At 41.6% G+C, this 13,708-nt stretch overlaps 1 protein-coding gene across 2 annotated transcripts in view; it reads right to left on the reverse strand.

Moving 5' to 3' along the window:
- Positions 1 to 929: 929 nt before the first annotated feature.
- Positions 930 to 13,708, reverse strand: part of LOC100708991 (collagen alpha-6(VI) chain) — a 74,412-nt gene continuing 61,633 nt past the window's right edge. Inside the window, exons 39-40 of one of the 2 annotated variants that reach the window (XM_019364408.2) lie at positions 2,916 to 2,963; positions 930 to 1,766 (exon numbers count right to left, since the gene is read on the reverse strand). In XM_019364408.2, the coding sequence (XP_019219953.1) occupies positions 1,591 to 1,766; positions 2,916 to 2,963 (224 nt within the window). In that variant the 3' untranslated portion in view covers positions 930 to 1,590. The remainder of the gene's footprint in view (positions 1,767 to 2,915; positions 2,964 to 13,708) is intronic. The other variant, XM_019364409.2, reaches the window with a different exon arrangement.

Raw genomic sequence — 13,708 nt, forward strand, 5'->3', positions numbered from 1 at the left:
CCACGATAAAGAACGCTCGGTCTCCTCTCAGTTTCAGCCGTGATTTGGGGACTGAGAGCAACAGCTGCTCAGCTGACCGGAGCGAACCAGTGGGGACATGGGGCTTTAGCAAATCAGACAAATATACAGGTGCCAGACCATTTAAAGATTTAAAAACCAATAAAAGGACTTTAAAATGAATCCTAAATTCAATTGGAAGCCAGTGCAGGGAGGTCAGAACCAGAGTAATGTGCTCAAATTTCCTTCTACCAGTTAAAAACCGTGCCGCAGCATTCTGTACTGGTTGCAGGCGTGTCAGAGTGCCCAGTCCAACCCCTATTAAGCAGAGCAGCAAGGTCAACATCAGGGGTATCAGAGGAACGATTCGGGCTGAACAGAATTGCTTCCGTTTTACGTTCATTAAAATTTAAAATGTTTAGAGCCATCCATGACTTAACATCGCTAAGGCAATCAAGCAAGAGTCTAATTTGGGAGCTATCAGAATGAATGACAGGTAAATAAAGCTGGCAATCATCAGCATATAGATGAAATGAGACTTTATGTTTTCGAAAGATCGCACCCGCAGTGGCAAGAGATACAACGAAAACAGAAATGGCCCAAGAATAGATCCCTGTGGTACACCCCATGGCAGAGGGGCCACAGAGGACGATGACGAACCCAACTTAACACAGAAGCTCCTGTTTCAGAGATATGATTTTATCCACAGGAGTGCCGAGCCAGAAATGCCCACACAATGCTGTAATTGAGAGATCAGCAGGTCATGATCCACTGTGTCGAATGCAGCAGTCATATCCAGTAATATAAGCACTACATGTTTACCACAGTCCGTCGCTACCAGAATGTCGTTCATAACAGTTTTGAATGAAAGCTTTGTAATTGCCACCATGCCTGAAGTGTTCAGAGACACACAGAGACACGGACACATGTCGGACTTTTATCTAAACAGAAACTTTTATTCAGAAACAAACAGTACAAAATAACAGTGGAGTTACAAAAATACATACAGCTGTTTCAGAGGAGCTGCTTCAAGCCCTGGAAATATTTGGACTTTTAAAGGCAGGTTTTAAAATGTTCACCAGCAGGGGGCAGCGTTTCATTAGATGGCGCTGTTTTCACTTTAACTTTTGATGTTTCTAAATTTTCTCATAGATTTTTGTTTTGCACGGCTGCAGCTGCAAAAGCACTGCACCAACGTCGAAATTTGTATCACACAAAAGGACAGCCCAGTCCTGCTTCTTTTGGCATCTGTTAAACATAATTCATGTTTTAGGCATAAAATCATTTTTCATCACATTCTCATGATGGCTTTTCTTAATTTTGGAAGCATTTAAAGTATTTAAAAAGAAAAAAAAAAACCCCTTTAAAAATAGCACCCTGTGACATAAAAAAAATTATTCCATTTCAGTAAAGTAGTTTCAGAGGAGTGAACTAAACTAACCATACATGGAAGAAAAGGCGGCTCCTCGTGATGTTTTAAGTCTTGGAACACTTTAAACGCCCAGAACAAAACCCACTGTGGACAAAGCTGCTCTGAGGTCGCTCTGCTGCTCTGCTGTGTCTACTCTCAGTGGAGATCGGTGGCCCAACGCCTCATCTGTGCTTTGACAGACAAACTCTCTCACATTCTGCCTGTGTCTCAAAGCGGTTTTTGTTGCCTCCGCAGCCGCTGTACCAGAAGCGAGAGCAGACGCTGCGTTTGTGGTCGAAGAACCACTTGACGGTGTAATTCACACAGTCGCCAGCATCCTTGCTGAGGAAGCAGATGTCTGCATGAGGTGAAACAGAAATAAAATCCCCGTGTTACAATATCTTTTATATTTCTGGTCATTTTACACCGTCAACATAATGCTCGATTCATGTTCGACGAAACGCTGCTGCAGTGCAAAAAGATCGGTGGGAGGGGCTTCATGAAACTTAATAAAATAGAAGAATAAAATAGCCCTTTATTGTCATTGTACATGTACAACAAAATTATGGGTGCTCTGCAACGGAGAAACAAAATATAAATAGTAAAGGCCTCAGGAATAAATAGCAGACAGAAGAAATATATACAGTCTAGAGGAATGTGAGTATGTGAGTGTCCTGAATGATGAGGGTCACTCAGACTATGGCTCAGATTGGTGGGTAGGTGGGCAGGGGTGGGGGGGAAGAAGCTGTTAGTGAGTATGGAGGTGTGGCACCTGACTGACCTGAGGTGCCAACCAGAGGGCAGCAGGTCAAACAGGTGGTGGGCGGGGTCACCTGTGATGGCCCTGGTTTACCTGAGACAGGAGGATCTGGCCATGGTCTCCAGGTGTGTCAGAGGACAGCCAATAACTTTTTTTACCCTCTGTGCAGCCTTCCTGCTCTCAGTCTGAGTACAAACACCTGGCAGGAGGAGAGCACTCCACTGAGAAGGCCAGCAGCAGCTTCTGCTCCACGTTATTCCTCCTCAGGAGGAAGTGCAGCTGCTGCTGGGCCTTCTTTGCCAGGGTGTTTTATTCGATTTTTCCAGACTTTTATTATACGCATAAACAATGACTGAACAGGAAGTCTGAGCTCAGATATCTGCCGTCTGCTCTGAAGGCTGGGAAATAGTTAGCTGGAAAAGTGCAGCTGTACTTCTTACTAATAAAACTGTAACCTCCTGAGACCCAGCATACTCATTTATGTCCTCTGAAGGGGATTTTGTTTCATCTTTTGACCTGTTTGAGCTACCTGACTAAAAGATTTTTTCCCTCAGTTCTTGGCTGGGTAAACTGAAGTAAGCTGAATATTTATGGCTCGTGTTTTAGCTGATGTCTCCCTATTTGATGATTGCAGACTGCAGGTGTGGTGTCACTGAGATCGCCAGCGTTTCTCAAACTGAGCGTTCTTCCTGTCATCGTAGCAAAGAAGAGAAAGGACAGCGTGACTGAGAGCAGGTGGATGCTCACCTGTGGACACAAAGCTGTGCAGCTGCTTCGTCGGCTCCACGTTCACATCTGTCAGAGACCAAACAGTCAGCCAGGAGTGTGAGTTAAAGCTGCAGAGCTTCAGTGAAGCAGCTTTCATTAGAGCACTTTACAACACCACAGGCTGAGTTGAACAAAACCTCACACATAAAACCAGTAGATTACTGGCAGGGCTCTAGACTAACTTTTTGCCACGGTTGCACCGGTACGCCTAACGTAAAAAAGTTAGGTGCACCGGCACAAAAGTTAGGCGCACTCAAATTTTTCAACCGCATCATGTGCTTAAATTGCTTCGTCAATATTGTAGAAAATGTTAAACTTAATCATCATCTCGGCTCCTCTGACGACCTGTTTGCTGCTGCCTGCTGCTGAAAGGCAGTGGGGAGAGGGGACACTTGGCCGTTGCATTTATTGCAGCATATAATGTGTTTTCTGGATACACTGCTGCTTTTTCAGCATTCAAAGATTGATGGCACCGTGTCAGAGCTGGCTATGAATTTCAGACGGATCAGGCCTTAACTTAACACAAAAGTTATCAATAGTTCTTTTCATCTTTTCTTATTACCCACAGCTACATCCACTTCTGTCAGGCCTAGGCTGCTCACTAGGGCTGGGTATCATCACTGATTTCTATAATCCATTCGATTCTGGTTCTCAAAGTCCTGATTCGATTCAATTTAGCCTCAGACAGTCAGAAATATTATAATTCTGATCATTTATCAGCACTGATACATGTGAGACTTCATCAGAATTGTGAACATCACAGCAGATGCCTTTGTGTCAAAGTAACTGAGAATAAAACACAGAAAAACATGAAGGAGATTTTCCTGGTCTGGCGTTTTATAGCAGATAACCTTAAAATATTCTGCAATATTCTGCAATTTTGCATAATTTTAAGAAGTTTAAATTTCTTCAGTATTGAACAGCAGAAATTAGGCTTTCTTGTCCGAGGTCATTTAAGTGAAAACAAAAAAGAAGAAAAAGACAGCGGCCGACAGCGCTGTAAACAACGGTAGACTGGTGGGTAATAAGCGAATGAATGATGCTGAAAACAGAGATTTGAGACGGGAAACTGTTCTTGAAGTACAGAGAGAGAGAGAGAGAGAGAGAGAGAGAGCTGTGCATGAAGTGTGATTTTTATCGTGGTGGAAGCAAAACAGCAAAAGTCAGAGTGAATTCATGACGACATTGATCACATGTGAAGCGTAGTTTGCTGCTTCTTTCCTGCTGAATTTTGGTTGGAGAGACAAAACCTGCAGCTCAGAGTCAGCGCAAAAAAGACGGAAACACAGCGCGGACCCGACGCATCAGAATCGCTGAGCTCCGACAGCGTGTCCGTGTTCGGGCCGTCGGGTGAGAAAGCCGAGAAAGACAAAGCTGATTCTGATGCGTCGGGTCTGTGTTTACGTCTTTGTGTGGAGTCCGTGTGCCTGCTCTCATTTACTGTTTGGTGGTTGTTGAAATAGTTTTGTGAGCTTTAATCTGAGAATCTGGCACTTCTGACAAAACACAGTTATATTTAAAAGTCGATTCAGGATTTAATGAATCGATATCGCTTTATTCAAGCTACTCACCTCTCTCTATCCACCTGCACTTTCAACTGGACCACGGCCAATCAGAGAGGTCCCACCCCTGACTATCGCTGACTGGTTTAGTCCACGATAGGGACATAATGTGTCTGTTGTTGACCACACGGAGAGTTGCAGAGATTTTTTTTTTTTTTTTTGTTACCCGAACAGTTGGTCGCACCGGTGCGACCAAAGATTTTTTTTAGTCGCACCACTGAAAAATTTGGTCACATTTGCGACCAAACTGGTCGCACTCTAGAGCCCTGACTGGTCCAGATTACTGTGGAACTGTTGGCTTTCGTATTAAAATAATATAAATTATTTCTGTGTTATTGTGTAAAGAACACTAATGTTGACTTCAAATTGAAAAAAAAAATCCTGAGATGCACAAAAGTTTGGACACACCTTCTCATTTAATGGTTTTTCTTTATTTACATGATTATTGATATTGTAGATTCTCACTGAGGGCATCAAAACTATGAATGAACACATATGTAGTAAACAATAAAGTGTGAAATAACTCAAGACATCCATCCATCCATTCGCTTCCGCTTATCCTTTTCAGGGTCGCGGGGGGCGCTGGAGCCTATCCCAGCTGTCATAGGGCGAGAGGCGGGGTACACCCTGGACAGGTCGCCAGTCTGTCGCAGGGCCAACATACAGGGACAGACAACCATTCACACTCACATTCACACCTAGTGACAATTTGGGTTATCCAATTAACCTATCCCCACAAGCTAACTCAAGACATGTTTGATATTTTACATTCTTCGTAATAGCCACCCTTTGCTTTGATTACTGCTTTGCACACTTTGCTCACTCTTGGCTTTGTGAACTGGTGCCAGCAGAACTACCTCCAGATCAACACTGGAAAAACCAAGGAGCTGGTGTGTCTGTTCTCAGTCATCCAGGTCATCGTAGTCTAAGGAGCTTGGAAAGAAGCCATTTATGTCCACTGTGAACGACCATCTTTGGACAGAGGGCGGGGCTTATGACACCAACAGTCTGCCATCTATAATCCAGTTTTGAGATCCTTCCCAGACGCCTTAACGCCCACTCACATCCTGGGAAATCACATGTTAGGGTGGGGCTAGGTTTTACAGCGGGTTCACCTGAAACCTTGGCTGATTGTGACCCACACCTGTTTTCACACCTTGGCTCGTGTGATTAGGTAGAGGATCAATTTGACCTTAGAACTGAAGAAGCTTCTTGGATGAGAGGTGAAACGTCTTCAAGCAACTTAAAGAAGTGCAGACGCTTTTCTTTCCAAGCTCCTTAGACCAAGGAGCTGGTGGTAGACTTCCACAGGCACAAGCATCCTCCACTTCAACCACTGAACATCCAAGGTATGGACATCGAGGCTGTGGACAGCTACAGGTACCTTGGTGTTCATCTGAACAGCAAACTGGACTGGACTCATAACTCAGACGCCCTCTACAGGAAAGGGCAGAGCAGGCTGCACCTGCTGCGGAGACTCAGGTCGTTTGGAGTGGAGGGCCCACTCCTGAAGACTTTCTATGACTCTGTGGTGGCCTCAGCCATCTTTTATGGTGTGGTCTGCTGGGGCAGCAGCATCTCTGCCAGGGACAGGAAGAGACTGAACAGGCTGATCCGGAGGGCCAGCTCTGTTCTAGGATGCCCTCTGGACCCAGTGGAGGTGGTGAGTGACAGGAGAATGGTGGCTAAGCTGTCATCCCTGTTGGACAACATCTCCCACCCCATGCAGGAGACTCTGACAGCACTGAGCAGCTCCTTCAGTGGCTGCAGCACTGAAGGATGGGACAGAGAGATTTCGCAGGTCTTTCCTCCCCACTGCTGTCAGACTCCACAACAAAGACTTCAACTGATCAAACACACACATCCACACATGTGCAATAACACTAAGTGCAATAATCTTTTTCTGACAATGTTGTATTTTATTCTGTTGCATATAGTATGTTATTCTTTTTATCTTATCCTATTCCATTGTTTTTCTTAATATTTGCTGCTGTAAACTTTGCCTTCACTCTGCGGTTCATCTCATTCCAAACCATCTCCATTGGGTCAGGTGACTGTGGTGCAGCACTCCATCACTTTCCTTCTTGGTCAAATAGCCCTTACATAGCCTGTGTTTGGGGTCGTTGTCCTGGTGAAAAATAAATGATGGGAGAAACTGAATGTGATGGCGTGCTGCTGTAGGATGCTGTGGTAGCCATGCTGGTTCAGTGTGCCTTCAGTTTTGAATAAATCTCCAACAGTGGTGTCAGCAGCAAAGCCCCCCCACACCATCACACCTCCTCCTCCATGCTTCTGCATGCATGTAGAGACCATCGTTCACAAAGACACGACAGGTGGAACCAAAGATCTCAGATTTAGACTCATCAGACCAAAGCACAGATGTCCACTAGTCTAATGTCCATTCCTTGTGTTTCTTGGCCCAAACAAATCTCTTCTGCTTGTTGCTTTTCCTTAGTCATGGATTCTTAGCAGCTATTTGACCATAAAGGCCTGATTCACACAGTCTCCTCTGAACATGTAGAGATGTGTCTGCTACTGGAACTCTGCGTGGCATCTATCTGGGCTCTGATCTGAGCTCCTGCTAACTTGTGATTTCTGAGGCTGGTGATTTGGATGAACGTATCCTCAGCAGCAGATGCGACTCTTGGTCTTTCTTTCCTGGGGCGTCCTCATGTGAGCCAGCTTGGTCGTAGTCATGGTTTTTGGGACTGAACTTGTGGACACACTCAAAGTTTTAGCAGTTTTCCGACTGACTGACCTTCGGTTCTTAAAGTAATGATGGGCTGTTGTTTCTCTTTACTTAGCTGATTGGTTCTTGCCATAATATGAATTCTCACAGTTGTCAAATAGGGCTGTCAAGGCCAAGGGTTTGCAGTGCTGTCAATAAGCAAAGGGTGGCTACTTTGAGGAATCTAAAATATGAGACATATTTAGAGTTATTTCTCACTTTTTCTTTGCTACATGATTCCATATATCTTAGTTCATATATTTGATGTCTTCAGTTTGTATCTACAATGTAGAAATGTAGTAAAAATACAGAAAAAACATTGAATGAGAAGGTGTGTCCAAACGTTTGACTGGTAGTGCATACCACCATCAGCAAAGCACCACAGCTGAGATTCCTCTAGCAGCAGTGAGTCAGCCATGTTGAAACTTCCCACGTTCACAGCCTGATACAAAAACTATTTTGGTCTCTGTAGATAATTCCCCCTTTATATCACCATTTATTTGTATTTTGTCACCGAACAGAGGTAAGAGGAACTGGAAAAAGAGCATCACTATATGCAGATCATATCATATTTTAAACTTAAACTGTGGCTCATATCAGGAACCATGGTTGGCAAAGTTTGGTTTATTAGGGGCATGGCCTCTTTGACCTACAGGTGTATGTTGACACAGGTGGCTTTAGCTGCTAGCTGTCTGCTAAGCTTCACTTCAAGAAAGTCCATGAACTGGACATGTGGACCATGTTTGTGCTGTTGGAGCCCTTTGAAGCATTTTAATACAAATATATGATAATATGGCTCCTGTGAGATTATTGTTCTTAAAGACTGTCCTGTTGAGCGGTGAGTGAAATTCTAGGAATTTGTATGAATGCCTGTGAAGTTTCTTCATCAACCAGGTCATTGTAGTCCAAGGAGCTTGGAAAGAAAAGCACCTGGACTTCATTAGGTTTCTTGAAGATGTTTCACCTGAGAAGCTTCTTCAGTTCTAAGAGCAACAGGTGGAGAGTCCCAGATTTTTAAGCCCCCAAGAGGGTCATGGACCTCCTATTGATCCTCTACCTAATCACACAAGCCAAAATGTGAAAACAGGTGTGGGTCACAATCAGCCAAGGTTTCAGATGAACCTGCTGCACTCAGAAAAATAAAGGTGCCAACTGCAACCAAAAGTGGTTCTTTAGACTGATGCCATAGAAGAACCTTTTTTGGTGCCACAAAGAACCTTTCAAACAATGGTTCTTTGACGAACCATTTCTTTCAGTGGTTCATTGAAGAACCATTAAAGGTTCCCCAAAGAGCCATTTCTTGATGGTTCTTTGGGGAACCTTTAATGGTTCTTCAAAGAACCTTTTTTAAAATGGTTCTGTAAAGAACCATTTTAAATCTTTCAAAATAAAATGTATCATAAATTGAATTTGAGTAGGATAAAATAAATACGAGCACAGCAGAGACATATATTAATGGTTTATTGCCATTTCATAGTATACCAAAAGACAAAAAGGCATTTTAACCCTCAGCACCACATCACCACTAATACATGTCACATATTAGTCATTTAAACAGTAATAATTCACAAGAACACATTATAAAAAACAAGTCCAGTTCTTGCCTGATTTCTGCATCAAAACAAGGTAACAGAAATAAAACGAGTGTTTGCAGCAAATGTGAACACAAAGCCTCACTTTGTACAAGCCTGCTATTAAAGTTCTCCGCTATGCCGACGACTTTCCTGTTTTCAAGGCACAACTTGGATCTGCTGTATGAATGTTATGGATACACGCTAAATGTGTGCACGACTCCAGATTCTGATCCCTCGTCCTAATATGGTCCCAAAAGGCTCACAAAAAACAACATAGCAATAGCAATAAAGAAATTGCTGAGGCTTCTAAATACAAAGTCCATAAACCAATGGCTGACATGGATTTTATCACACTGTAAAATGTAATATTGTGTTTAATTAAAAATATTAAATAGGCTGAACTCAATTTTTATCAATTTGTTATTAGAACTCAATTTAAATAAGTTACCAGTGCTTTTTATGCAAAAACGCTGATAAACTCCATTTATTTGAGTTGTCTTAACTTAGATAAACTAAGTAAGCTGGAAGTTTTGCTTCTCAGTGCGGAAGGATGAAAGATGTGTTTTGAAAATGCCACGTGACTACCGTCCTCCTCCCTCTCGGATCAGTCCGCATGTTCACGGTGCATTTTTTATGGAATATGTTGAGCAAACCTGGAGAAGCGTCAGCTCAAGATATTATTGTTGTCATTGCTGTGGATCTTTACCTGATACACTGACTTGGTGAGTAAATGTTTACTCTTATTCAAACTGATTTTGTGGCTTCTCTTAGTTTAGCACCAGGTTTAAAATCTTGCTAGCTAGTTAGTGTTAGCCTAGCGTTGCTGCTGTCGCTGGGCTCACGTTACTTAAAAATTAACACCACAGCCTTAAAAACCTTACATAAAACTATGTGGTGAAATTTTCTGTTGATTGTTTGAAATAAATAAGTGAGATAAGAGCCCAGACAAAATTCTTCGGGAGGTGTAGCCGTTAGGGGTGGGGTAGGTGTGGGATGTGGGGGGTGGATAACAGAGCTCTCCGAAAACGTGGAAGCACTTTTGCAAATATGTGATATTTTGATAAATTAAGTAGATATTTGAGCATTACACAGCTACATTGTCGCCTGAAAATATCTTAAAAGGTTATTTTGTGACCCAGAAAGGGTAGTCTGGGGGAAAGGAGGATCGCATTTGTCGGCCGCGGTTGTCGGAGCCTGTGCGTACTTGTAAGCGCGGCAATGGCGGAGGAGCGCCGCTGAAAAACTTATTACTTTTTCTGGGTCACAAAATAAACTTTTAAGATATTTTCAGGCGAGAATGTAGCTGTGTAAATTTCAAATATCTGCTCGATTTGTCAAGACATCACATATTTGCAAAAATGCTCCGACGTTTTCGGAGACGTCTATTTTTTTTTTCATGCTTTGTGGCAGCTTTAGAACATCTGTGGCATCTATTAATGTCAAATCTAGCCTTTATTTAACAACATAAGCAAACTCTATGTTACAATGATTGCACAGCCATTAAGGATCAAATCAGTTTCTGAAAAATGTTCTGTTTTTTCTCCCTCTGCTGGCTTCTTACTGTCTTTGAGGCTCGGGACCAGCACTCCTGCTGTTGGACAGAAAGACATCAGTAAGTATTTTGGTTTTCCAATATATTAGCAACTGTCAGTGACATTTATATTAATCAGGCTGAACTTTAATCATACTTTAGATCAGCCTGTTTTACTTATTGTTTTATTTGTGCTTTGGTTTGGGGAAGTTGTTTCTTCACTGATCTTTTCCTGTCTTCTGTTATTAGACTTGAGATATGACTGCACTGTGCTGTTGCTGGTGACCACAGTTAATTCTACAAGACATGCTGTGTAAGTAAACAAACAACAACAGTTTGGTCTGCATTTCTTGAAAGATCACATCCCCCAAACTTAGTTTAGAGGGTCTACACTGTATATAGTGAAGTCTGCAAGTTTTCTAACAGCAAAATCTGTTTTGTGCCCAAAATCATTTTGCACATCATTAGAATGAAAGTTATTGGCCATGTTTGCATAGCCCTTTTTTAAAATGATGCTTTCATGACATTATTGTGTGTTGGGTGGTGGTCACAGCTATCCAGACTGACAAGTGGGACATTGAATGTCACCTCTCCGGTGGGGAGGGAGCCTGAGATTGTCTAAATTGGAGTCTGTTTTATACCAAATGCAGAAAAAAATGTTTTAAGAAAGCAATTAAGTTCATGTTCCAAAATATATGATTGTTTGCTTGCAGGACACCAGGAGAGATGAGTCCTCCGTCACAGATGGTGTGGTCAGTGAAGATGGTCGCCTGCAGGTTCAAGCTCATTGCATCTCCAACCCACATCCACTGCCACTGTACTTAAGGGAAGTTAAAGACTTTCTTCTGCACCTACATTTGGATCACCTCGATCCATGACAGTCATTCAGGCAGTAATGCCTGGACTGGAAACAAGCCATCCTTAAAATATTACAACATTCCAGCTCCTGTGTTGGAATGGAAAACAAATGTGTTGTTTAAATTAGAGACTGCACTTGTGACAAAACAATAAATATTTTATTTTGATTATATAAGTAATGTAAGTACAAAACAAACTTGTGGTAGGCCTAAACTTATTTTCAGAATAATTAAATCTGAGACTTTGTTTCATTGTAAGATTATAACAGTGATGGCAATATAATTGTTTGTTGTTCAGCAGAACAGTGTCCAGTATGTTGGCTGTTATACTTTGTTGTGTTTGAAAATAAAAGTTGGGCTCATTTTAACATCATTACAAAAAGTGTTGTTAATTATTTTTAATCATATTCAGGTTACCACAAATTGTTTTTTCATTTAGTTGAACTTAACATGTTTGTCAGTAGGTAAACAATTAGTATTGTACAGTCAGAAATATCAAGTTATTGTTAATACTGCAGACTTGCAATGTATAAGTTGTCCTAACAGTCATCTTAAGTAAGCTTTACTTAGTTTTTCTGAGGCAACGAGTTTCCATAATTTTTTTGAGTTCTGGGAACTAACAAGGCTGTACAGTGTACTCAAAATGAGTAAGTTGCCCTAACTTGGTCATCTTACGTAAACTTGATCCAATTTTTTTGAGTTCTGGGAACAAATGAGCTTGTACAGAGTACTCAAAGTAAATAAGTTGTCCTAACTTAGTCAGTTTTAGCTAAGCTTTACTCAATTTTTTTGAGGCAACGAGTTTCCATAATTTTTTTGAGTTCTGGGAACTAATTAGATTTTACAGTGCATAAGCGTGATAAATATACAACATATGTTCTTAAGACTAAAAGTATAATACAGATTTTAGTCTGAGAGATTTGATGTTCATTTACCTGCAGGTGCACTATACGTGCCTGCTCTGTGGTTTTCCACAACGTTTTGCAAATCACTACTTATTACAGGAAGTAGGTGAACTAAAGCAAGTCATCTTTCTTTGTGAGAGGACAATATTAATGAAACAAACCTCAATGACATCATAGAGATGCCTAAAGATGCTCCTGCTGCTTCTCTTCCTCCTCATCCTAAGCTTCCTTCTCCTTGACTTCCATCCAATTGTAATTCAATCTAATTGTGTTTCTCCCTCCTCTTCCTCATTTTGTTGGGGCTGTGAACAGAATTAGTGTGATTCTGAATTAATTTGTGCAAACAAGAAAAATCTACAGCTTTTCGGTCAGAGGTGGTCTTGTGATTTAAGCCGGGTAGAGTAGATTTATGTGTTGATGTTACCTGCTTCAGCTCTATGACTGGCTGCTGAGTGATCTTTACACCCTGGCTGGATTACAAACTTTAACCACGTGCTGAATTTCAGCCCAGTGTTGATACCTCTTGTTAGTATAAAGACCTCTTCTTGGCTTAATGTATGATGGTGGATAAATGAAACGTACAAAGAAAATGTAACTATATTACAAATGGACATCTATCTTGGTAGCATCAAATGACCGGAGCATAACTTGTCAACTAGTCCAAAAATAAGTTATACAGTAACAGTCACAGACACATATTCTAATGTGTCACATTTCTATTCATTGCATATGCATTGCTGTGTTTTATACAGCTCTTACAGAATTCAAAGTACAGGCTGATGTGAGTATTTAATGTACGGCTCAGATCTACTGAATTTCAGAGTTTCTAGAGCAGACACAGAGCTCACATCACAACAGGCTTCAGGCGCCATTTTAGTGACATTAACAATATTATAAATTTAATCAGTCTAGCTGACATTACGTTATGTACGCCGCACGCAATAGAACCACATATTTTAGAAGCCAAAGGTTCAAATTAGTTGGGAGAACCTTCACTTAATTATAACAGTGGTTTTGTTAGGAAAACTGTTCTTTATACCGATACTAAATTACGTTAACGTCAACGGCTAATGTATCTAACATAGCTAACTGTTATTGTTAGCACAGCATTAACAGCAGGCTACAATGACGAGTAACAAAAACAAAACAGTAAAAAGGTTTTAATGAAAACGTTTTACCTTTTCCAACAGTCCCACAATCCAGAGCTTCAAAGAACAGCAGGTACTCAAGACTTTATCCGCTTCTGTCACCGTCCGTGAGAAAGTGTTTTTTCCCCTTAAAAAGTTCAAGGCCCGCCGCTCGCACAATCTGTCTGCGCATGCGCATCCCAACGATTGACCCCCTCCCCTCTCTTTCGGGAGGTTGCCATAGTACGACGTGTTCTAACGTCACTCTCTCTCTCTCTGTCATTTATTTGTCTCGAAACATGTATTAACAAATTGCTCAGTGATAAACAACTACTGAGATCCTTTACCTAAGCAGTGTGCTTTGTCAAAACTAAGTAAGTGAATAGAACAGAACAGAACAGAACAGAATAGAATGCCTTTATTGTCACTATATGGTTGTACAATGACATACAGAGCATCTCCTACTCAGTGCAAACATGCTGGGGAGG

The sequence above is a fragment of the Oreochromis niloticus genome, linkage group LG11, assembly GCF_001858045.2.
Source record: "Oreochromis niloticus isolate F11D_XX linkage group LG11, O_niloticus_UMD_NMBU, whole genome shotgun sequence".
Taxonomy (NCBI): domain Eukaryota; kingdom Metazoa; phylum Chordata; class Actinopteri; order Cichliformes; family Cichlidae; genus Oreochromis; species Oreochromis niloticus.